We start from the raw sequence: 24,911 nt of genomic DNA, 5'->3' as shown, positions 1-24,911 counted from the left end.
TTTAATTCTGTCTGTGTCTTAAGTAGATATGTTGGATAATTTGTCTCTTTAAGATGGGGTGTTTCCACCCATTCTTGCCCTTGTAGGTAGTCAACAAGCATTATTTGGAGTATTAGAGAACTTGGTACACAGTTGATCTTCTAACCTGGAACATTGAAAGAAATGTGCTGATGTTCTTGAAAATGGGTGGGCTTAGACCTTTGTGGCTTTAATTAAGAGCTGTTGGCTGATACAAGCCTCTGCCTGCTGGCCATGACAGATCACACCTGACCACTGGAACAGTCTGGTGGTTTTATACTAAGTGTGGGTGTCACCACAGATTATGGGTATTTCTGCAATAATATGCACGCATTATTATCAAATATTTTTCTTCATCTGAATTGTAAGTCTGCCATTTACACTTAGAATGTCAAATAATAGAATGCATTACAGTAGTAGATGTAAATTTGATATACAACATGTCAATCATCGCTAAAAGACCAACACCATCTTCTCTTAAAGGTGTTAGCATTTTAAAACCAAGATTTGAGGGGAGGTAGCCTGCCTGCCCTAGAGCATTCCATTAGGAACGTGCCTCGTTGCTTGCTTCAGAGTCACATTCCTTTGGATGAGCCAGCTGCACACCACACTGGAAGCTCTTGCTGTTCATAGCTTATTGATTGCTACTGGTCTTCTGAGAATGGACAGCACAGGCCTCAGATGGTTGACACTGCCCCAGCTGTGATCGTTAAAGCCAACTCAGGCAGCAGTGCTGAGTGCCAGTTAAAAGGACTCCTTGAATCATGAAGAAACTGGCTACCTCATGCACATCCGTGGATATATTTTTGGTTTTGTAGCTACAAGTGTATTTCCACTTGATACTTAAAATGAAGATGCATTTCTGAAATTATAGTATTTCTTGTGGTTAAAGCATACAACTGATGTTGGGGCCCCCTTTGGGAGGCTGTATCATTCCTGTTTTGCTTTTGTTGGATGTGTGGTTTAAAAATGTTTTTGACTGATATCAGCATCATAAAAATTCATGTTAATGGGATGCCACGACTTTTTGATTTGTGTATACCGTTCATACATTTTCTGTGTAAAATGTAAACATGTAGTTTGAGTTCACTGCAAGGGAGTCGCAAGAGCACCAACCTCTCTACTGCTGTGTTCTTTGCTGATTGGCGCAGTAAAGAAAAGATCAACTGCCTTGCCTGTGGTGGTGGTGATGGTACTACAGGTGGTGACGGTATTGGCGATGCTAATGGCTTTTCCTTGTTAAACTTGTAGCTTTCTCAAGTAATGAGGTTTGTTTCTAACCTTTCTCTCACATGTAGGTGGAAAGTATTGTGGACAAAAGAAAGAACAAGAAAGGGAAGACAGAGTATCTGGTGAGATGGAAAGGCTATGACAGTGAGGATGACACGTGGGAGCCTGAGCAGCACCTGGTGAACTGTGAGGAGTACATCCATGACTTCAACCGGCGCCACAGCGAGAGGCAAAAGGAAGGTAGCCTTGCTCGCTCCAGCAGAGCCTCCCCCAGCAACGCCCGGAAGCAGATCTCCAGATCCACCCACAGCACCCTTTCCAAGACCAACCCCAAAGCACTTGTGGTAGGCAAAGATCATGAGTCCAGAACCAGCCAGCTGTTGGCGGCCAGCCAGAAATTCAGGAAAAACACAGCTCCGTCTCTTGCAAACCGCAAGAACATGGACCTCACCAAGACAGGGATCAAAATTCTTGTGCCTAAGAGCCCCATCAAGGGCAGGACCTCGGTTGATGGCTTTCAGGGGGAGAGCCCTGAGAAGCTGGACCCTGTGGATCAGGGTGCCGAGGACACTGTAGCCCCTGAGGTGACTGCAGAGAAACCCACTGGGGCTTTGCTGGGCCCTGGTGCAGAACGAGCCAGGATGGGGAGCAGGCCCCGAATACATCCACTAGTGCCTCAGGTTTCTGGCCCCGTGACTGCTGCCATGGCCACGGGCTTAGCTGTTAATGGAAAAGGTGAGTGTCTATGTGGGGTGTGACAGGCTTTGCTGGGCAGTGATCCTAGAGGGTCTTCTAGAAAGATCCTCAAGTCCCCCCTGGAGGGGGGTGTTACATAGCTACCTCCCAGACTGTGGGAGGTCTTGACAGTGTCTTTCCTCATCACAGATCAGCACTGGCTCTACCTGCCCCCATAGCTGTGCCACACTCTGCACTGCACTGTATAGGGTCTCTTCCTTAACAGACTGGCTGGTATTTTTATAGCAAGTTTTCTAATACCGTCTACCTCTCTTACACACAGCTTTGTTAAGAGAACCTACCTGCGGTTTCTCACATGGCCGGCATAGATTTAGACACCATGCCTTTTATGTTGCTTACCCATGTGAACCACCAGAAATGCTTCCAGTGAAGGGCATCTCTAGGAGTTTGGTCTGTTTCTTGATGTCCAGCTGGCCACATCTTGGTTGGGAGTAGGAGCTCTTTAGCACACTACTGTCATCATGTCCTTGCTTCCCCACAGCCATGACTTACCCATCTAAAAGACAGACTTCCAGGGGCCCTTCCTTAATCATCACATCTTAATGCTCGCCCCTATTTAAAGAATAGTTCATACTTTTCACATCTAGACCCCACTGGCCCCACTGGTCTTTTATGTCTTGATCCTGTCTTGGTGCAGCTTTCTCAGATTTGACTCTGTATATGGGACTGCCAATGAAACCCAGAGCCCCATGCTGACCATGCGGGTGTTGTAGTATTGAGTCATAGCCCCAGCAGATAGCTCTGTTGTAGCTCTTCATAGCTCTCTTGCTTCATGCCTTTGACACCTCCCATCTGTTTCATTCATATAATGGACAGAACAGTATCCTCTGACCGAGCTAGTGAGTTGTCTCACTTCCTTAAGTAGCAGGAACACTTCTGGGTACCCTTGGGCCCCTGCCCCAACTTTTGCAGGCATCACGCCAACATACCCTGAACTCTTGTTCTCATCTGTCTCTTGAGCTTCACTTGTATCGCAGGCTCTTTAACTCCTGAACCCCTTCTTCTCCTGGCCCTCTTACAGTGGTCTCTGTATACACCCAGCTCAAGCTCCATGGATAGTGTATGGGGTTGCTGGGAAAGCCACTTAGCTCCACGGGTAAAAATTACATTAGCACTGTTAGCAATCTTGCCATGGTATGGAAAACTTGGAAACAAGTTTTCCTCTTGGCCTTGACCCTTGTAGGGTACCTCAGCTGGCTATTAACTGCAATATGATGTCTCATGACATTTCCCAAATGCATACAAGACACAAGTTTCTATGTGTTTCGTTCATGGGAGGGAGCATATGATGCTTAAACCCTGGACTCAGCAGAAATTGAGGCTGCCAGCTGCTACTCTAAACCCAGAAGGCATCTTAGGTAGGTTCCTTCGTCATTGCTACCTTGCTCTTGCTCTGCTGGCTGCACATTGAGGCTCATGTGGGATCGGTATTCATTTATGTGAATGTTGACATTCCATAGTCATGAGGATCATAGACATTCAGAGGTAGAGAGGACTTAACCACCTGCTAGTGGGCTCTGTTTCCCAAGTCCAAAGAAAGAGCCACAGACACAGGAGGAATAAAAACAAATGTCCCCATTCATCTCCCATGTTCTCCCCATGGTGCCTCTACTAATCAGGGACATCTGTGTATTGATGACTTCAGGAGAGGCACTGTGTACAGTTCTGTACATAGATAAGGACTAGCACAGTGGTTGGCAAAGTGACAGCCTGTGAGACTGTCACCACCTGGTTTTATATGGCATACAGGCTAAGAATGAGCTTCACTTTTTCCTCATGACTTAGAAGCCAGGAGGGCTAGTCATGTGAAAATAGAACAGAGTAAAATTGTGTGTCTGTGTAAAGTCTGACTAGAACACAGTTGTCCTCACCTGTGTATGGACTATCAATGTGCTTGTATTTGCTATAAAGACAGCTGAGTTCTACTAGTGTCTGTGTGGCTAAAAGTTTACTGGTCCCTGCAACAAGAAGTCACCATTTTTTAGACTTTTATATTTTACTTTCAAGCAGACTATAAAAGCTTCGGAAGGTCTGTGATCCTTGTTTATCATTCTCAGTAGTTTCTATGTTTTTGTTCATGGGAGGAGTGTAGGATGCTTAAACCTTGGAATCAGCAGAGGTGAGGCCGCCAGCATGCTACTCTAAACCCAGAAGGCAGCTTTGGTAGGTTCCCATGTCAACACTACCTTTCTCTTGCTCCTTTGCGTGCCCCAGTGTGCCTCTTAAGTTTCCCCAATCTGCAAAAGGCCCTGAGCTAAAGCCCCAGATTCTTGTGTAAAGACACTACTGGCTCCAGTTTGGGGATTTTATGGCTTCCTGCTTTAAAAAGGTTGCTGCAAAGGTTATATGAGCCTGAGAGCTTTAGCCTTTAATCCTGCTGCGGAGCTGGGTGGGTTGGTGTGAAGTCTCACCTCAGGACTGTTATATCCCAGCCTCTGTCTTCACAGTTTGTGCTTGCCTTATTAATGATTGTTGATCAGGTAGATCCCTGTACTGGAATACTGCTGAGAACAGTCTACACTGAGGGGGTGAATAGAAGAAGCCACTTGAGAATATTTTTAGGATAATGGGGACTGATTCCTTCCAGCCTGCAGATTAATAAAAATGGGTACCCCCCCAACACTGTGGGGGCATTCCAACACTTGGTGAATCCTTTCTGAACAAGTGAGATAAAAAAGAAGTGGAACAAGACTCAGGTAGACCAGTACTCCCTCCTGAGACAGGTTTTTCTACTACACTAGCATGAAAGCCAGTGGGGACAGGGAAGAGACTGTGGTCAGAGCCCTGCCTGCCATGGACTGCTTCTTGAGAAAAGGCTCCTGTAGAACACATGCTCACAGAAGGTAAGGACTTGAAGAGGAGAGGATTGGACAAGCCTTCTACAAATTTCTCAGTGACGAGACGCAAGACTGAAGCTCTATTCAACTGTTGAACCACATGTATAGTTTTTTGTTTTTTTTTTTTTTTTTTAAGCAGTTGTTTGTTTTTACTCTCTGTATTCATTTTAGAGCTGCATGAAATGTGGGTTTGTTTTTTAAAAACTAATTTAAGCAGATACTGGTAGAAACATTGGGAAATAAACTATCTTTCTGTTCAAAACATTAATCATATTCAAGGGCTGTATTTACCACTGAAAGCAGATTAGAGTATCTGAATCAGAATAAAGGCTTTGGGCCATTTTAGCACACTAATACTTTTATAGAATAACCATATATTTGGCTTTTAGCTATTTTGAGATAAAAACTAAGGCTTAAAAAGTGGATGTATAGCTGCTCTCATAAATGTAGGTAAATTATCTTTATACTCTTCCACCAGGAGGTCAGAGGTCATTTCTTGCTTTAATTACCTAGTGAATTTATTTTCCAAAGGAAGCAATTGCTTTTAAAAGCTGTTATTACAACTTTTTTTCTCTTCACAAATTCAAGGATGTAACTGTTCATCATTTTATAAGTAGGAAACATGAGACAATATTGTCAGCAAACTTTACCAAAAAATAAATAAGTAAATTAAACCATTAAAAAATTAAGTAAACCCTACCATTGTTACCATATGAAGTTGAACCACCATCTCAGGAAAGTGACTGGAAGGTTTTTGCTTGCCTGCCTTTATCTTGCCAAGGATGTGGACTTGTGGCCTGGATCTCTTCTCTCTTACTTTCAAGGAAGGGTGTGTTTTAGGTTAACAGCTGCTCCCTAGTCCCATAGGCTCTGCAGCAGGGAAGACGAAGTAACCTCTGACTACAGAGATAATTCTAGCATCCGGGAGGCTGAGGCAGGAGGATTGCTATGAATTTTAGGCTAGCCTAGGCTACATAGTAAGTATGGGGACACAGAGTACTGCAGAAGAAGGCCAGGAAAACAGACATACTAGGAGGCACACACTTGAAGGTGTATGTGTAAATATTTGATTTGGGGGAGCTGGATTGATGACTCTGTGGCTATGAGCACTTGCTATTCCTCCATAGCACAGGCACAGTGCAGTGTCCAGTGCCCACATCAAGTGACTCACACCTGTCTCTTACTCCAGTTCCAGGAATTCAAACACCCTGTTCTGGCTTCTAGGGGCCAGAAAAATGCTGTACATTGTAACAAGCAGGCAAACACAAGTACATAAAGTAACAAATTGGATTTACAAAGAATAAAAGATTGTAGGGACTCCATCAGTAATTTGCTTTATGCACTTGCATGAAGACCTGAGAATGTATCCTGTCACTCAGGTAAAAGCTAGGTGTGGTGCCACATGCCTGAAATCTCAGTGCTGAAATTAGTTGAGTGCCAGATTTAGTGAAAGCTTGCCTCAAAAAATGGGGTGGAGGGCTGGGAAGAGATGAGCCATTGGTTTAGTGGGTGAAAATGCTTGAATCTCCAGGAAAAAAAAGCCAGGCATTACAGTGTGAGTGGATGTTATCTGATGTAGGCCTGCAAAGCTAGTACAGTCAGGAAAAAAAAAAGAGAGAGAGAGAAACCCTGTGTCAGGCAATGTGGAAGTGCAGACCAGCATCCAAGACTATATCCTCTGGCCTCCACACATGCTTATATCCCCAGTACACTGTGTGTGTGTATGTGTGTGTCCAAGATTGTCCTCTGCCCTCCATCCCCTACACACACACACACACACACACACACACACACACACACACACACACACACGTCTGAACCCAGTGGCCATTTGTTAATGGAAGCCATTTGTTAGAGCCTTCTTTGTAACTTTGTCCTGATGCTTCCTGTCACCTCCTACTCAACACTGAGAAAGGTTATAAAAGTTAAAGCCCAGTGAGCAGCTATTTGAAAAGCTCCCAGCCTTGCCACAATTTATGCCCTCAAGCAGGACTTGTGATCTTCAGTAGCAGATGGGGTCCTTTGCTCATTGTGATGAGTTTAGAATACTTTTGAATTCTAATAATAGCTCTACCCATTATTAAAATTTGATTATCCCTAAGTAAGTCTTCGAAATATGCGAGTGTAATCACTTTGTTTTAAAACATAAATATGCAGCTCTTTGCCAATCTGTGGAGTGTGACTTCATCCTTTGGGAAAAGGATGCTTTGGCATACCTCACTGGCAGAGCATTTGCCTCACTGGGCTTGGTCTGTAACACACATGCATGCTTACACAAAGTGGGTGATTTCATTTGTTACTTAGAGAAGTAAAAGCCTTTGAGTGTGAGTGGAGGGCTGTTTCTTGAAAAGCATTGTATCTCTATTTCATATGGTTTGGATTTCTTTATAATTGGCCAGAAACATACACGTGGACTTTTGAGTGCACGTTCCTACGCTTTGAAGTATCAAACCTCCCTTTTGACATCTCATTCTTCCCCCCTCCTATGTCTGTTAGGCTAACTGAACTAGTTAACGTTTGCCTACACTCTCAGGCAATTTGAGCCTATGAGAGAGTGAGCTGAATGGAAGGTATATAGGCCATGTAACTGTCTTAATGCAAGTGCCACAGAAGTGAGGAAGTAGCTGGCAGATGTAGGAGTTTATGTGCCATTTTAACAAAGGACGGTAAATTGTGGAAAAGCGTACCAGAGAGGAAAAGATGGTGGCAAGGTGTGGGTAGATAGACACGAAGTCAGACTGGTGAGGGAAGGTTTCTTCCAGCAGACATGTTTGCGCTCCATTTCCACATTGGCTTGCCAGACCTCACTGCCGACCACCTTCTCCTGCACTGGGGAACAGGCTCCTTGGGAGTGTTTCTGCTTCCTGTCTTGTGAGTGGTGCTTTCCCAATGAGCCATCCTGCAGTGCGGAGGGCATGTCTGTTCATGCTTCTTGCAGCCCTCTCGTGGGTTGGCTCTTCATTGGGAAAACCCTGTGAGCCAACTTCAATGCCCTTGTTACCAGTCTAGCAACGGGCCAGATGTGAACTTTTGAAAATGTTTTTATGTTATTATATTTGTATGGGGGGGATTTGCCCACATTTATGTATGCTCGCCATGTGTCCTTCAAGGCCAGAGAAGGCAGAGAATCCTCTAGAACTGGAATTTACAGATAGTTGTGAGCTGCCATGTGGGTGCTAGGAGCCAAACCTGGGTTCTCTAACATAACAGCCAATGCTCTTCATCGATAAGTCACAGAACTATTTATTATAAATGTCATCAACATGCGTCTTAAAGGACTTTCCTTGTTACCACTCCAAGTATTTCTTCAGAAGTCTTAAACTATATAAATTGAGTGTCTTAGTAATGGAAGTTGCTAGAGCAGTGTAAGAAATGCCTGCACACCCTTTACCTAGATTGCCAGTTCGTACTTCCCCTGTTTTTTTCTTCTGCCTTTTCCTACGGCCATGGTTAGATATAATTACATACACATGCGCTAAGGCACATTCTTCTGCTGTCTCTGAGTTGGCAATTTGCTGCTATAAGCAGTGGAACCGTAATTAATTGAGGAATTTGATAGGTGTTGCCAGAATGCTCTCTGAAAAGGCTGTCAGGATTGTGACTGCTCATTTACCTGTTCTTACGGAACATTTTAATTACTTCACAGACTCTGCCAGGGAATGCAGAAAACGGTATCTCAGGACTTGAATCTTAAGACGGGAAACTGGGTATTTTTCTGTTCTTTGCTTTATATTTCTCACCTGTTTTCCTATTGGTGGTTAACAATTTGAGATGTGATCTCAGGCACACGTATGCCTTCCTCGGGAGCCTGTGTGCTGAGCCATCATGCTGTGCAGAGGGCATGCTAGCTCATGGTTCTTGCAACCCACTCCCGGGCTAGCTCTTCTGTGACAGGGTATGGGGCAGAAAACCTTCAGATTTGTTTGCATTAATGAGCTCGTTGCCTCCCAGTTTTGAATATACCAAAAGGTCTTAATTTAATTTGAAGTTTCATAAAGTATAGTTTAAAAGAAATTTGAATCTCTTTAGATCAGATGTAAAAAGAAAATGAATGTAACTATAGTTTGTACCTCTTGAGTTTTGCATGGTACAAGGACATAAAGCTGGGCATATTTTCAAGTTAACTCTGTATAGTAATTTTTTTGATGCTTTATTTACTCTTAGACTATGAGAGCTAAACAGCTGTGCTCAAGTCCATTTGAATCTATTGTCTTCCGTCTTTGTCGGCCATCTTCAGCATCTGCTGTCTTGCTACAGTAGTCCTCTGGCATCCTCCAACTAAGCTGACTGTCTTCCCAGTCTCCAGCTTGCTACTCTGTTGTTACTGTGCTGCTTAAATTCCTCCAGTATTGCCCCTCCTGTCTCAGACTATCTCCTTGTTACCAGTGAGACCAAGTCTAAAAAAGGTGACTTGATTGACTTCTGCTCTGTCAGGTGACAGACAAGTTTTCATGAGCATGATCCAAGCTATCAGTAGGTATTATGGTAATCAAGACTTATGTCTTTCCCCCCATTGCCTGTCTCAAATAAATGTAAATACTTACAACAAGCCAATGGAAATCATATCAGATTGGGTACATCTGGACACAAGGTTGCCCTTTCTTCCTTCAAGGCTATTTGCCTCTTTCAGAAAAGCCAGGCTACAGTGGGTTGGTGCCCTGACCTCACAGTAGGCCAGCCAAGAGAAACATCTAACCTCACATAAGTTGTCTGACTAACAGGCGGTTTCTAAAGGAGTCATCCAGGGGCAGTGAATAGTCTTGACACAACTAAGATCACCAAGTACATTTAAATACAGAGTTTCCAGGGGGTGAGATTATTGTGAGGTTAGAAATTAACCGTTCCAGTAACACTTCCTAGTTATGTCTCAGTGTTTAACCTGCTGACTTACACAGCCTGGCTACCCAGTACAGCCATGCCCTGTCCATCCATTTGCTATATTTGAATCCATAGTGACTGTTCTTGTCCTTCCTGTAGAGGGTGTGCTCTGCCTTTACTTCCTACCTTGTATACACCAGCCTTATCCATACATAGGGATCCCTGGAAGGAAGATACTAGAGAGTAAATCCCCTGTGTTGTTTAGCTGTGGGTAGAGTCATCTTTAAGTGTTCCATACCTGGGTTGAGGGACTGGATGAGAACCTGCAGATGGGAAATGATCTTGGAAACCCTGGTATAAGAGAACTGGCTGCTGTTGATGTGCAGGAGAGCAGTAGATCAAGGGTCACACCAAGGGCTGAGCTGTAGGGATTCCAGATGTCACAAGTGATATCAAGGGCAGAGGGTTCCTGCAGTTTGAGTCAGAGGAGGGGCCTTTAATGCCAGTGACGGAAAAAGTGGTTTGGCTCATGCCAGTGTGTGCCTGGTTAATATTGATATCAAAGGCAACAAGCACCTTCCTCATACACTTAGTATGAAAGTCTGTTCGTGAAGCCCCATACACCACTCTCGAGGGTTTGTTTCTGATGTGCTCGGGACTATGTAGAGAGCAGACCAGAGTTAGAGGGGCCACCAGCGCAGTTAAGCCCCAAGATGGCTGCAGTCAGGTTACACTGGATCCCTGCAGGGGAGACTCAGAGGAAGATCCAGAAGGATGCATGAATCTACTCACACAGTGGTAGGACTAGGAAGTTAGCATGACAAACCCCTTGACAGTTTGAGTGAGATTCTCCTCCATCGTTAGTCCAGTTGTTGACACCTAGTCATCATGCATAGCAGATGCTTCTGTGTGTGTGTGTAAGTGGAGGAGTTTATCACTGCTCTTCCATCCTTACTGCCTGTCTTCTGAGAAGATGCGTAGGAAATGATGTGCGGTGCGAGATCTCAGTGCAGGGTGTGTTCATCATCGAAGATTCATCATGTGGTCCTCTAAAGCATGTGTAGGCTGCAGCTTGCTGGGTCCTCTGTACACAACACTAGACTTATTCAGAGTTTAGCCTCCAGAAGAGCTCCAGCTCAGAACCTTGGCTGTGCTCTGGGTGATTCCTCCTTTTTGCCCCTTGATGCTTTCTTTCATTTTCTCCTCTTGAGCTAGCTTCTCATCTGCCTCCTAAAGGAAGCCACAGCCATTGTGTTTGGAACCATTGTGTTTCTAAACCTGCTAAGCTTGTATCTGATGTCTTGGTACTCATTCTCATGAGCGTTATGCTTTCTTTCCTCCAAACTTCTACCTGCTCCTCTCGAGGCTCTCTGGGATGGAGTGCTCCTCCCACAGTGCTCCAGAAATACCACTTCCTATACAAAGCCTGAGTTGTGGTGCCTGACCTCATGACTTTGGACTTGAGCTAGCCTTTGGTTCACTATTACAATATTTTTCAGCATTGTAGGCTCTCAAGTTGCAGCCCTGCAATGTGCTGCACTCATTATAGCAAAATCTGTCATTACTGCACTATTGGTGACTGGCTGCCCCTTTACTGAGGAGGAGGCCAGGCTGTAAGATTCCAGTGCCACAGCCCAGAGTCATAGTCTGTTTCTGATTCTCCCTCCACAGTTCTGACCTCCACCCTAAAAGGAATACTGCGTTCAGTTTTATTTCTAAAATCCAAAAGATGAGCATCCCTGTTAGCAAGCTTCTTCCCTCAGCCCCTTTTCTTCAAACAACCACCATTGCTGGCTTTTTTCTTTCAGTCTGGCTGTTGCCCTGACTGCTCTGCAGATGACCAGCACCTAGATGTAGAATCCGTATCTTAGAGCCTGTATTCCCAGCCACATTGTTGCCTTGCAGCTTTTAACTGTATTACCAAACAGGGTTAGCTTTGTATCACTAAGCTCACAGTTCAGTAGTGTTGTATGAACAATGCCAAGAACTCTTCCTAACACAAAGAGAATGCCCCCCTCCCGTACATAGTAAGGATCTGTTGTCCATCTGCCCCCCACACACACACAAAGATACTACCCTTAGAGGCACCCTTCCCCAAAACATACCACATGTATGGGTGATCATAGAGGCCAGAAGGAGACATTAGATCCCCTGGAAGTGAAGGTAAGATGTTGTAAGCCCTTCCTTATGGCCTCCATTAAAGGGCAGCCTGGTTGCTCTCCTTGCCCTGTATGTTGAGATTCTAATTGATAAGTAGGCCCAGTAGCGTGGGATTGAAATGTTGACTGTATACTGCAGACTCACTGAACCTGGCAAATGACAGGCTGCTGCCACATAAGCCAGCAAATGCTCTTAGTCGACCCCTAAACTAGTGAGACGATTCAACCCACAAAGCAGACCTTGCTGATCTAGAGGGACAGCTTGCTTATCCCACCTGTCTGGCTTGAACATTCACATCAACTCTTTTCTTGACACACGCCTGCACGCTAATGCTTCTGATTTTAGAAAGCATTCTGTCACCAAGGGGCCACACTTCTTCTGAAGTGGCATGGTTAATACTTTGGAGGATTGACCTGTGTGTTTAGAGCCAATGTGTGAGAAACATCGTTGTGTTAGTTTTTAGTAATAAAAGGGGAGCGCTGTAAAGTTTGCCTTTCAGTATTGTACCTGGTGAGCTGTCTGTTCTGAGTGAATTAGAAAATCTACTGGGTAAATGAGATCCTCTGAGATAGAGTCAGGATTTCTGTAGGAACACACTTCCTTAGAACTGCTGCTCATGCAGGTACCTTGTGCTTAGATATCTTTGTTGTGTGGTTTAGATGCAGGTCATGAAAGAAGCATAGTAATTGTGATATGACAGCAAGACCATGGTGCGAGCGTGTGTGTGTGTGTGTGTGTGTGTGTGTGTGTTGCACGCATACATCCATACATCCTTCTCCTTCTTGTTCTTGCCAAGAGGTCCTCACCAGAGCACCAGCCATGTGATGCAGAACTTTTGACAGAAGTGAACTTCTATGCAAAATTATCTATTCTCAGGCATTTCATTATAGTAACAAATTGAGCTATTAGTCTTTTTTTTTTTTTTTTAAGTTTTTATGTCTATGAGGTTGCCTGAGGAAGTAAATAAAGGTTGCTGGATCCCCTGGAGCTGGTGGCACTAAGATGGGTGCTCTAGATGGAACTCACATCCTCTAGAAAAGCAGTAAATGGTGGTCTTCACCACTGAGCCATCTCTGCGACCCCTAGAGTCCATTTTTATAGTCCAATTCCATCATTACTTCCAGTCCATGGAAATTCCTTTGTTGCTATAGTGAATGAAGCCTGGAAAGAAAATGACTTAGTCTTAGTAACATCTAAACATTACATAGTAAGATGGCATGGTTTATGAGGGTGCCTATGGTTTTAATTAGGTATTATATTAATAATGGGGGTGCATTTTGTCTGCTAAGGAGTGCGCCAATCCCACGGACGGACGCTATGACTTTTATTGGATGTAACACGCATTATTGCCTGGAACTCATAATGAACTAGACAGAGATTATTTTTCCTCTTGCTGGTCCCTGAGTGATGTATCCCTTGATAGCACTGTAACTGTAGTGTTTTCTTCTTGGAAGGCATTTCCATCAAAGTGTGGTAGTTACTTCCATAGTTGGTGTTGCCTCCCAGAAGTTGAATGCCATTTTGGTTTGTAGCAAATGCTATGAAAATATAACTGAGCATTCTGTCTGTGATAAGGAAGATTAAGCTGCTTAATGACCTGTGCTTCATAGGCGTGGTGGCTGCTTTGTCTGTCATGTGACCATGCAATGTGAAGGCTCCAGAGCACAGCATTACACATCTGTCTGGTGTCAAGATTTGAGCCACTGCTTTGTGGACTTAAAGGTGGAGTAAAGGAGAAAACAGTTTTCTCCTTTTCTGTGTCTTAAGCTAGACGATTTTTTTAGAGGCTCACTTGGGACAAAAGGCTATTTTCAGAGCTCCTCAGTTGTCTCAGCCTTAGGACAAGTGAAGAAGAGGAACTTAACACAGTCCCTAGTTTTGTGGTGGTTTGGTTTTGTCTCGGGAAGAGATTGTCTATGCCAAACTTCGGTGACCATACATGTGGCCTATTCCTGAGTTTTCATAAGGGAACGGCACCTAATAATCACACTGGATTTTCCTGCTTGTGTATCCTCTGGGCTGCTGTGGTAGCCTAGGGCGACCGTTTCATTGGGGTCACATATCACATATCCCGCATGTCAGATATTTATGTTACAATTGCTAAAAGTACCAAAATTACGGCCATGGAGTAGCAATGTAAATAATTGTATTTACTATGGTGGGGGGTCACCACACCATGAGAAACTGTATTACAGGGTTGCAGCATCAGGAAGGCTGAGAACCCCTGACCTGGGCTGGCAAGGCCATTGGCGTTTTAGTGTTGTCTTTCTTCAAGTGGTGTTTCATCTGGCCACTGTATGGTGTTCGTAGGCTCTGCTGTAGATGTGGATCATGAATCGCTGTCTGGCTTTAGGCTCCCAACTCTGAAGCACTGGAATTCCACACTGTATCCTACAAATCTGGGGACTTGCTTCTTCTGATATTGGCAGGTTTCTATCTTTGTGCCTTTGTGCACGTATCCCCTTTCTCTCCTTCCTTTCTAAATCATGCCTTATGCCCCTGGCCTCAGCCTGGCTGGCCCTTCTGGAACCCACCTCTGGTCTCCCAGCCTCTGTATCCTCTACAATCTAAACTGCTGCACGGCTTCATGGCATCTCTGTTTGTCTAAGCCACAGGACACCTTATATGTCAATTCCACCCTGAGTAGAGTCAGCATCAGTGACAGCTGGTGGCTACTGTGCAGGGACAGGCTAGGGTGCTAATTTTCTTTACTTGCTCTTCTAGTGAGATTAAGTTCTTTGAGCAGACTTCATGGTCTTATTTCTGTGTTCCTGGCCAGAAGCTAATATAAGGGAGGGAGGGAGGAAGGGAGGGAGGGAGGGAGGGAGGGAGGGAGGGAGGGAGGGAGGGTGAGGTGAGAGAAATGGTGGGTGGGTGGGTGGATGGATGGATGGATGGATGGATGGATGGATGGATGGATGGATGGGCTACATGCAGTACCTATGAGTGGGTACTGTTCAGAAAATATTTCCAAAGCCATTTCATTGTGTTTGTGGGGGAGGGGCTGCATGGAGCTCTTCTGGCTATAGGGCTATTGGCAGCTTACTCCCTGGAGAAAAGAAAATATTGTTGGCAGGATAGTACCTATTCCTACTGTTGCAGTCCAGGGATCACTTCACAAACCACACAAGCACTGATCTCAGTTAGACAGGGATAGTTTATTGAGCATAAGTCCAGGACTGGGGGACCGGGGTCATGGTCCAGATTCAGGAACTAACTGTGACCCCAAGTTAAATCCTATAGGGTTTTTAAGCCCCAAATCCACAAGCATCTGTGCCTTGTTACTGCAGCTGTGGCAGCGGCTTGCCTTGTCTGATATTCATGTTTTATCTTGTCTGCCAGAATGGAACTTGCTAACATCCATGTTTTAACTTGCCAAGTAGGATGTCTCAGTTCCCAGGGAGGCCTTAGGGACTTAAACTTTACTTGTCCCTCACTCAAAATGGAAGTCTTATTCCAAATAATTTCTTAATTGGAGTAAGTGCCTTAGGTTAAGGTCCATCCCAGGGTCTTCTTATACCATAAAAGCTTATACATAGATACAGTAAGTGCTGTTGGGTGATTGGTTCAGGTCCAAAGTTATTGTGGGTAACTATATAAAGTTCTACTGACTTCTATCGTGATTGGTTTCCAAGGGCACACAGAACATAGCAAGACATGTAATCAGTCTTGGCATTAGAAAGTTTCCTTGTAGCAGCAGAAACATGAGGAAGTTTCTTTATAATGGCAGGGTAACCATGGCCATGTAACCGTTATCCAGGCCTTAACATTCTCTATAGAGAAGGAGGCCACTCATGTGTCTACCTGTTTTCAGGTAAAGAGGGAGAAAGCAGACACAACCTTGGAAAGGACAGAGAGGCTTAAGTCTTCCTGGGACAGCATCTGAAGCCTTCACCCTACCAGTCGGTCCCTAGAAAATCATTAGAACTATTTACCCAGAAGAGGGGGAGGCTCACAGTTATCATGGAGCAAGTAAGCTTAGATGGCCAGAGCTTAGGACTTTGTAAGGTCACCCTGATAGAGCAACCCTTAAAGAGTAGGAAGGGGCTGGCAGGTAAGAAGCACAAGGACAGGAACCACAGCAGGCTGCAGCTAATAGACACACCTAGCAACACTCTGAGATGACATGTCAGTACTCACAGCCCCATCCTGCCCTCTCCCGGGTTCTGCAGATACCACAGCAAATGGAGGTTCCAAGGTAGAACACCTGCCCAGCATGTGTAACCCCATGTTCTGCCCCCAGCATGCACATCTGACACACACACACACACACACACACACACACACACACACGTATTACATCTATTAGTATATCTATATCACATGTAGATATAATTTCAATGTTAACTGTATGATTCTCTTAAAGTCCTACGTTAGTTTAAAGAGAACTAGTTTATAGAAATGAAACACTTCCGTGGGGGAAACGAGAAACCTTTGAACTGTAAATGTTTGCCCGCTGCTAGACGTGCTTTTGGGCTTAAAGTTGTTGGCCTGAAAGTAACTTGAAAGTTGGACTAACCAGAGTTCTTAAATGTTCGGATTAAATGCTTTCAATGATAATGTCTTCTGTGAAAATTTGTATCTTAACTTTTAAAATCTCATAGTCAAGGTAGACAAGTCCCAGCATTGTTGGTTTTAAAGCAAAACAAAACAACCCACTTAATCAAAGGGCTAACACTACCCTTATTTGGGTGTATCTGTGTGAAGGCACCTTCCTTAGATCCATGGGCATCAGACAAAGGTTTTCTCAGAGCTGGATCTGCATCTTCAGAAATGAGGTCCTGTCCTATGAACAGATTCAAATGCTGATTTGGCGTCTTATTTTTTCGTGGATACAAAGAGTGCTTAAAAAGTGGTGCTGCATATGAAAAGATTGTTGGAAGACACACATGTACAGGACAGATACATTGTGAGAGAATGATGACAAATATATAGACAGGTGGGTGTTGGAGGTTGTGGCCGTCATTGTTCTGAGAGGACAGAAATGTTCTGTTCCCAGCAGACATCAGGGCAGGGTGGGGATTCATTCAGCTAGGGAACTTCCCCATGCAGCCCTGCCCTGTGAACCATGAGGCTTTGTTGTTACTGTAATTGTTTTAAGTCTGTAGAAGGTAAAAAACCGAGTCAGCATTGACATTAGTGATACCAGAGTCTGAATTACATATTTTTCACTTGAACATGTTTTTATCTAAAATGATGGTTTTCTTTTGCTTTTCATCATACTCATTTTAAAGTATCAGATGCAATTAAAAAGCATAGCAGCAGGGGTCCTGGGGTGAGATGGTGGCTGTTTAGACGGATGAAAACAGAATAGTGCAGAGTACACGCACAGCATCATGTCAGTTTGATGTTGTATGTGAGTGAGTCACCTGCTGAACTGACGGTTTATCCCTGGAGAACAGTAGTAATGTAGTCACGCATCACTCACTGGTATGTCCTGAGAAGTACACAGGCAACATTGTGTGAGCAGCCCAGGGCTTATTTACATACACCTTAATGCTGTAAGTTCCCCTGTGGTCTCTTGATGGCCTGGAGAGATTCAATCAAACCGAGGATGGTATTGTTACTAGCATAACAGAGAAACAATTGGAAGTGTATTCGAATCCTGTGCATGGTGCACACCTGTAGCCTGCTCTAGGGAAGCTGCTCGCCCAAACCCCGTCTTTACAGTATATATTCTGGTTTTGGTCTTAAATGTCCTCCAGGGTGGGAGACAGAACTCTTCAGTTAAAAGCACTTGTTGCTCTTAAACAGGACCCAGGTTTGGCTCCGGATAACCCATAAGTTGGCTTATAACTATCTGTACCTTCTGCCCAGTGCACGGTGTGGGTTTGCTACATACATCCCATCACTTTGTTGAGAGCATACTTCTCAGGTGTAATGGCTGTCCCAGGATGGGCCACCAGATGATGACCTTGATCTTTTTTTCCTTTGGGGGCAGGGATGGGCTACAAGTTTACCCCTGGGAAATGGTTTGGCGCTCCTCAGTCCAACTACTAAGTCATCACAATAATCTATTTTGTCACTTTGTCACAGTCTGATCAGGAAATAGTTTGTTGGTTTTTGTTCTGAAAGGGAGACGATTCAGAATTACTTTCTTGGTTTTCTGCCCCCCTGTGACACACTGACTTGAGAAGCCTTTTTGCCTATTTGGTCCAGGCCCAGAGTTCTTTGCCAGCTTCCCTTGCAGTAGTAATCAGATAGGTCCTGACGATTGCTCATCCTCAAGGCTCTCTTCCCCTGACCCACACTACGCTGCTGGTTTATCAGCTGTCCCTATGCCATCTCTGCTGCTTTATGACCCATTTTGAACTCAAATGGGAAAATGTCTCTTAATTTGTTTTTTTTTTTTTGTCTAATATCTCTGTCATGTAAAATAAACAAGTAATAAGTCATTAGCAAAAACCATAAAGCAGGAAGACACATCAAATGAAGTATAACATAACCAAGTTTATTAGGAATGTAATCCAATCTCATGGCAAATTTTAACAGCATGAAAACCACAATTACTTTTGCACTAATTAAATATTAGTGTGGTTTTAGTTGCTGGTCACAGAAATTGCTGCTCTTTTGAGTGTATGTTAAGCCAGTCTTGGATTCATAAGACCGAGTTGTTGGAGGTAGGTATATAATCATTTTAACCTGCTGCTGCATTCAGTTTGTGGACAGTTGTAGAGCTGTGTTCATAATGAATAATGTTTGTAATGGAATCTGGGTTTCTTGCAGTGTCTTTGGTTTTGGAATCAAAACAAGGTTGGCCCCATGAGATGAATATAGAGAGTTTCTTTTCCTTTCTCCTAAGAGTATTTGAATGGCCAGTGTTGTCTTTCATGCTTGGGAATGGGGATTTTTTTGATGACTAAAGTAATCTCATGTCATTCATTATTCAGATTTGTTTGTTCTACACTGTGTTGGTGGTTTGTATCTTCCTAGGAGTGTCCCCTTGTGTCATGTTACCTTATGCTGAAGAGCTGTTCCAGAATTCTCACAATGGTCCTATTATTCTTTGAGGTTGCTGGTGGCATACCTTATTTACTCCCGATTGTAATATTTATAAATATGCTCTTTTTCTCTTGGTTACATCTAAGGAAAAGTTTGTTGAGATTTTGAAAGAACTAACTTTGGTTTTATGTAGTCTTCTTGGAGATTTTACACTAGTAGGTATAAAATGTTTTTAGGTAGACTAATGTGGTTGCACACACCTTTTCCCAGCCCTGGTGAGGGCCAGCCAGCGCTGCAGAGACCCTGTCTTACTTAAAATAACAGTTTAAAATCTTTTTCAAATTTTCTTTTGTTAGCTGATTTCTGATGTCCTTTAATGCGCTCAGAATTCCTTGTGAAGTCTAACTTCATGTGCTCATCCCTGGCCCTGCAGTGCTCTGCGCGCCCTAGTGTAGGAGCGTCCTGTTATGGGAGCTGGGTTGTTCTGCAATGGGCCGCTAAGTCTGTTTGGCCCTCGTTAGACTTTTGTCTCATTCTGTTCCTTCTATCTCATGTGGCCATTTTGAAATCTTCAGTTACTAGTACTGGGTTATCTCCTCTTTCCTGTCCTTATCTGGTTTTGCTCCATTTGGTGCTCTGTTTCTTGTACAAGTCATTTTGTTGTCAAAGCTTTGTGTGTTAACTGTTGGTTACAGAATGTCCTTTCCTATCCTTCCCAACCATATTTGTTTCTTCTTAAGTTCTGGGGACGAAATTCAAAGCATCACATATTGAAAGCTGAGTGTCGGAGCTGAGCTACACTCCCTTGTCCCACCCTTCTCCCACTTGGAACAGCATTCCTCATACTTCCCCCGCGCCTGTGTCTGCTTGGGACACCATCCCTGCCACACTCTCCTGGCTTTCAAGTGATGCAGGGATCTGCACTTCCTGTCCTAGTACAACAGCAAGCATTTCCCTGCTGAGCCTCCTTCCCAGCTTCTTTTTTTGTTCTGCCTGACAGTGGTTTAGCGATTCCAACTCCAGTCTGGTTATTGCTTTGTCTTTTGTTATCACATGCTTTTATTCCCATTGTTAATCACTTTGCCATTTAAATGGTGTGTCTATTCTTTCATTCCATTGAAAGTAGCTTCATTGTACACCGACACGTGACAGTGTTCAGTCACTGATGAGCCACACGCACACAGTGGTCCCACTAGTTATAACAGATTTAAAGATTCCATTGCTTCTCATGAATTCATATTTTATGACATAGATCTTTTCTAGGTTTTGTTTTGTTGCTGTGGCAAACACCATGACTAAAAGCTACATGAGGAACAAACAGGTCATGAGTTACAATCCATCGCTGAAGGAAGTGAGGCCAGGAACTCAAGCATGCCACTTGCTGATCTTCACATCACTTCAGTCAGAAACTCCATCCAAGAAGTGTAGTTGGAACCACTATGTGCTTGCAGACCCATGCACACTTAGCTTTCTCTACAGTGCAGAACCACCTGTTGGGGCAGTAATACTGCCCACAGTGGGCTGGTCTCACATCAGTTAACAGTCGAAATAATCCTCCTCAATAGACATTACACAGGATGGTCTGGCGTGGGCAATCCTTCAATTAAGGCTCAAGTTGACAGTTAACCCAGTCTAGACAGGGTCTTTATAGTCTTTTTTTAAATCTAAACATAGAAACATTTATAAAGATGTTAATAAGTTAAGATTAATTTATAGATTAAGAATAGTTTTATAAATGTAATATATCCTGGCTCTTCGTTATGTAAGAGTCAGCTCAAGTACAAAGGCTTGATATCCCTAGCCTTTGTATCAGACACTGGCACCAGCTTCCAGTCTTGCCACTTGCAGTTGTATTTAAGTACCCTGGAGAAGTGGTACTTAAACTCCTCCTCCTCCTCCTCCTCCTCCTCCTCTTCCACCTCCTCCTCTTCCACCTCCTCCTCCTTCTCTTCTTCCTTTTCCTCCTCCTCTTCTTCCTTCCATACTGGCTTTTATTGTGCCTTTTCAGTGTTTTTGAACATTTATTTGTGATGTTAAGGAACAACTCAGGGATTTACACGTGCCAATCACAAATTCGACTATTGACCCATACTCTGTACTCATACACTCACTGTTGTGTTACAGCTAGAGCATTTGCAGTTAAGCTGTTGGAGTTTGTGGCCTAGAAAGAATGGTCTCTTCCCTGCAACCTCAGCATATGCAGATCTCCTGAGTATATGGGAAGTTGTTGTGTATATTAACACTCCGCCCCATTCTTCTATTACTTTCTTTTGTGTTAAATATGTTCTGGTGTTATTGCTTTAATTCTGTTTTATGTACTGTATAGTTTTAGCCATTTTCATTGACTTCTCTGGAAGTTTTAGTTAAATGATAACTGATAAAAATGTCGTTTGAGGGGCTGGAGAAGTGGCTCAGTGGTTAAGAGCACTGACTGCTCATCCAGAGGTCCCGAGTTCAAATCACAGCAACCACAGGGTGGCTCACAACCATCTGTAACGGGATCTGATGCCCTCTTCTGGTGTGTCTGAAGACAGCTACAGTGTACTTAATATATAATAAATAATTTTTTAAATGTAGTTTGAATTAATACCAATTTAAGTTTGATAATATTTTTAAAAATAGCCTTTGTTCCTGTATAAGTGCATTTGTCCTCTCTCCTTCTACAACTACTGTCATACAAATTACATGCCTGGCCCCGTTGTATAATTAATGCTTTGTGTTAGGCATCTTTTAAACGAGATCTGAGAAGCACTGCAAACCAAATACACTCCTGCCTGTACAGCTCCCCTGGTGTCCTCCCCTGTCAGTGGTCCTCACTGTCTCACATGGACCTGAGTTGCTGTCTAGTGTCCTTATCGCATCCCAGAATGCTCCTTCAGTTTTCAGCTGCACAGTGTCTCCTCATGGAGAACTGTGGTCTTTGTATTTTTTCTAATCATACTCTGTTGGAGCTCTTGGCTCACAGGCCCCGTTAGCAGTTAGCCTTCCTAGCTGTAGTTTCTTTAGCATTGCCCATCATGTGCTTTGTCCTCCGGTTTCTATGGAGAGGCGAGCATCTAACCTGCAGAGAACCCTCCAACCTGCGGAACACTTGTGCCTCTTTCTCACTGCTAAGAAAATTCTGTCCTTGACTTTTACCAAGGTGGCATGTCCCAAGAGCCTCTCTGGATTTGTTTTGCTTGGAGTTTTAAGTTCTTTGGATATAGAGTAATATTTTTCATCTAGTTTTAGAAGTTTGGGGCCATTTTCTCTCCAGATGTTACATCTGTGTCTTTTCCCCTCTCCTGGGATTTCTGTACCACCATGCTGGTGTGTTTGGTGGGTCTCTCCAGCCCTTTCTGCATCTCATGGTGTTTCCTCAGTCTCTTGGTCTTGGTGGTGTTCTAATTGAGTGTAGTGAGGGTTTTCAGAAGCCATTACTGTTTCCAGTGATATCAGTCATTCAGACTTTGTATTTCCACACCAGCTGGTAGGCGGTGGACCTAGAAATTGCTTTTAATTTCTAAGTTGTTGGCCTACTGTTGACCATATCTGCCTATCTTTGTAGTTTTGTTCGTTGTTACTGGTTCCCTTTTTTATCTGTCTTCTCGGCAAGTTACCTATTTTTGTCATATTTCTTAAAGATATTTTTTTGTATGGAGTTTCTTAATTTCATTGTTATCAGCATTTTCTGCATTTTCATTCTATTTATTTTATTAGACTTAATTTTCTATTTCTGACTGTCTTGGTTGCTGCTCTATAGCAGTAAAGAGACACCATGATCAAGGCAACTCTTACAAGATGTTTAATTGGAGCTGGCTTACAGTTTCAGAGGTTCAGTCCCCAGTAAGACAGACCCTGGGCCTAGCTTGGGTCCTGAAACCTCAGTCTACTCCCAATGCCACACTTCTTCCAACAAGGCCACACCTCCTAATTCTTTGCAAAGAGTACCTACTCCCTAGTGACTGAGCCTGGGGAAAAGGGGGAGCTGTTCTTATTCAAACCACCAGACTAACTTACTATGATAGTTGTTTATATTTCTCAGTTCTAGCAGCTTTTAGTTGTTATTTTAAGGTCGAATATCATAGCCCAGGCTGACCTTTGATCACGGCTTCCATCTCCTAAGTTCTGTGATTGTCAGTATGACAGCCCTTCTAAAATACGCATTTGATACTGCGGACTTTACCTTGGTTGAGTCCTCCATTTTTTAATCTGGTTATCATCACCATCATCACTACTACCACCACTACTACATATTTGTGTTGCAGTTTAAGATGCCATTCCATCTTCTGAATCATTGTTTCTGTGGAGAAAATTGGTACACAGACTTTGTAGTATGTGTCTTCTGTTTTGGCCTATTCTAGAGACTGACTTTTTTTTAAACAAATTTTGAACAGTGGTCTAAAGTTTTAAATTCAAGTTTCTTAAGCCCCCTTTCATTCTGGTTTTGGTTTTTGTTTCGTTGCCAAGGTTGGAGAGCTTTGTCTTCTCATAATCTTGGTAACTGAGTCTTTCCTCAGCTTGTGGAGTTGTTTGTTTACTGATGAGCCCGAGGAAGGCTCCTTAATCCCTGACACATGAATTTTTGTTTGGTTTGTTTTTCATGTTCTTCCGATGCTCTCCACATGAATGTGTGATGTCTTATGGTACACCACCCATGCCTTTTTGTTTTCTGACCTACTGAGTCTAAGCAGGGTGTTTGTAGATTGTAGATTTGTAGATTGTAGATTGCAAATGGCAGCGTGACACCCACACAATAGCACTTCACCGCTCTTCTGTCCTCCACCTCCTTGTTCCCTGAGCCTCAGGGGGTGGCGTGAATGTCCTGCCGCGGGCTGAGCATTGGACCAGCACTTGTTCTCAGTATGGCATCAGTGTCTTGAGCGGCCACGAGTCTGCATTTACTGCATTTCATTGCAGACTTTCTCTGATAGAGACTGAGAGCAGCCTTTGTCTGTGGACACATTAGTGCCTGTTGGTTTAGCTGAACAGTAGTGAATTACCTCTCCCCAGCCCCAGTGTCACAGTTCCTCAGCTGTGGGTTTTTAACTAAGTTTACAGTGCTCGGTGTGGATTTTTTTCTTGTATACTGAGCTGCAGAACCGGGAGCACTTAGTCACCCCCATAACAGTTAGGCCAGCATTGCCCCAATGTGCACATCTTGTCTGTTGGGCTACGGAGTTTATAGTAGTCTCAGCTGTATAAGATCATCTATACAATTTTCTCCCAGATGCTTTTTATTTCCGCCCTTAGCGTTTGGCTCTTTTACGTTTATTGTTGCTGGAGTTCTCCATCTGCTCACGTTAGTATCCTGTCTTTTCCTAAAGCTCTTCTGGCATTTTTGATAGTTGAAGTCCTATGTGGTCATACCATCATTGGAGTCATCTCTTGGTGTCTTTAGCAGTAAAGTGTAACTTCTTACTACTTTGCTGTGTATATGTCTCAATTTTTCTTAGATCATGGAGCATCTTATCCAAAGCAGGTAAGAGTAGTGTAGTTCGTGCTTATCCCTGGAGTGGTCACAGCTTTCTGTGGTCAGCCTAGACTACATCACGTGTATTCTGTGGTTGCCTTCAGGGCATTTGAGCTGCAGCTTCCTAACTGGCCTTTTTGCTGGGGGCAAAAACTGTACAAACATCTCTATGTCATCTACCACAAACGTTTCACTGCCCCTTTGTATCTGAGTCTTGCAGTCAGTATACTGTTGGCTTAATTCATCCTTTCTTACTGGGATTGAGGGGAGCAAGCTAGAGCAAAGAATAGAGCATAGGACCTCCATGCCTCAGCTTTGCGGGTGTGGGGTAGACCTTCTCCACATTATTTCCTTGTCATCCCCCACCCCCACAAGCATCCTGATGAAGGATTTCATGAAGTTAGGGTCCATACCTTTCCCATGGCGGTGTGGGTACCCCAGTTAGCATCAGCATCCTTGAGGGGAGATGGCTTGGGTCTGTGCTGTTACAGTTGCCTACACTCACCACAGCAGATCTTCTGGCTTTTCATTGAGTTGCGTTTTGCTCTGACATAGACAGTCCCCAGCCTCCGTTTCTGCACATGGGCATGTCCTTATGTAGATTGTAAGCTATCTGCCTGGCACCCTTGGTTCTCTGAGCTCAGAGAAAGTTGTACTTTGTGGTTTATCTAGGCTGGCAGGTTTACTGTTCATTCTGA

General features: G+C 43.8%; 1 protein-coding gene across 2 annotated transcripts in view; it reads left to right on the top strand.

Annotated features, from left to right (window-relative positions):
* The window catches only part of CDYL (chromodomain Y like), a 128,895-nt gene that overhangs the window by 69,899 nt on the left and 34,085 nt on the right, over positions 1-24,911 (top strand). Inside the window, exon 2 of one of the 2 annotated variants that reach the window (XM_080924650.1) lies at positions 1,317-1,983. The exons of the other annotated variant lie outside the window; for it this stretch is intronic. Coding sequence (XP_080780776.1) covers positions 1,317-1,983 — 667 coding nt within the window. The remainder of the gene's footprint in view (positions 1-1,316; positions 1,984-24,911) is intronic. 2 annotated transcript variants of the gene reach the window in all.

This window comes from Micromys minutus (genome assembly GCF_963924665.1).
Source record: "Micromys minutus genome assembly, chromosome: 1".
Classification (NCBI taxonomy): Eukaryota; Metazoa; Chordata; class Mammalia; order Rodentia; family Muridae; genus Micromys; species Micromys minutus.
This window is presented reverse-complemented; position numbering and strand designations above follow the sequence as displayed.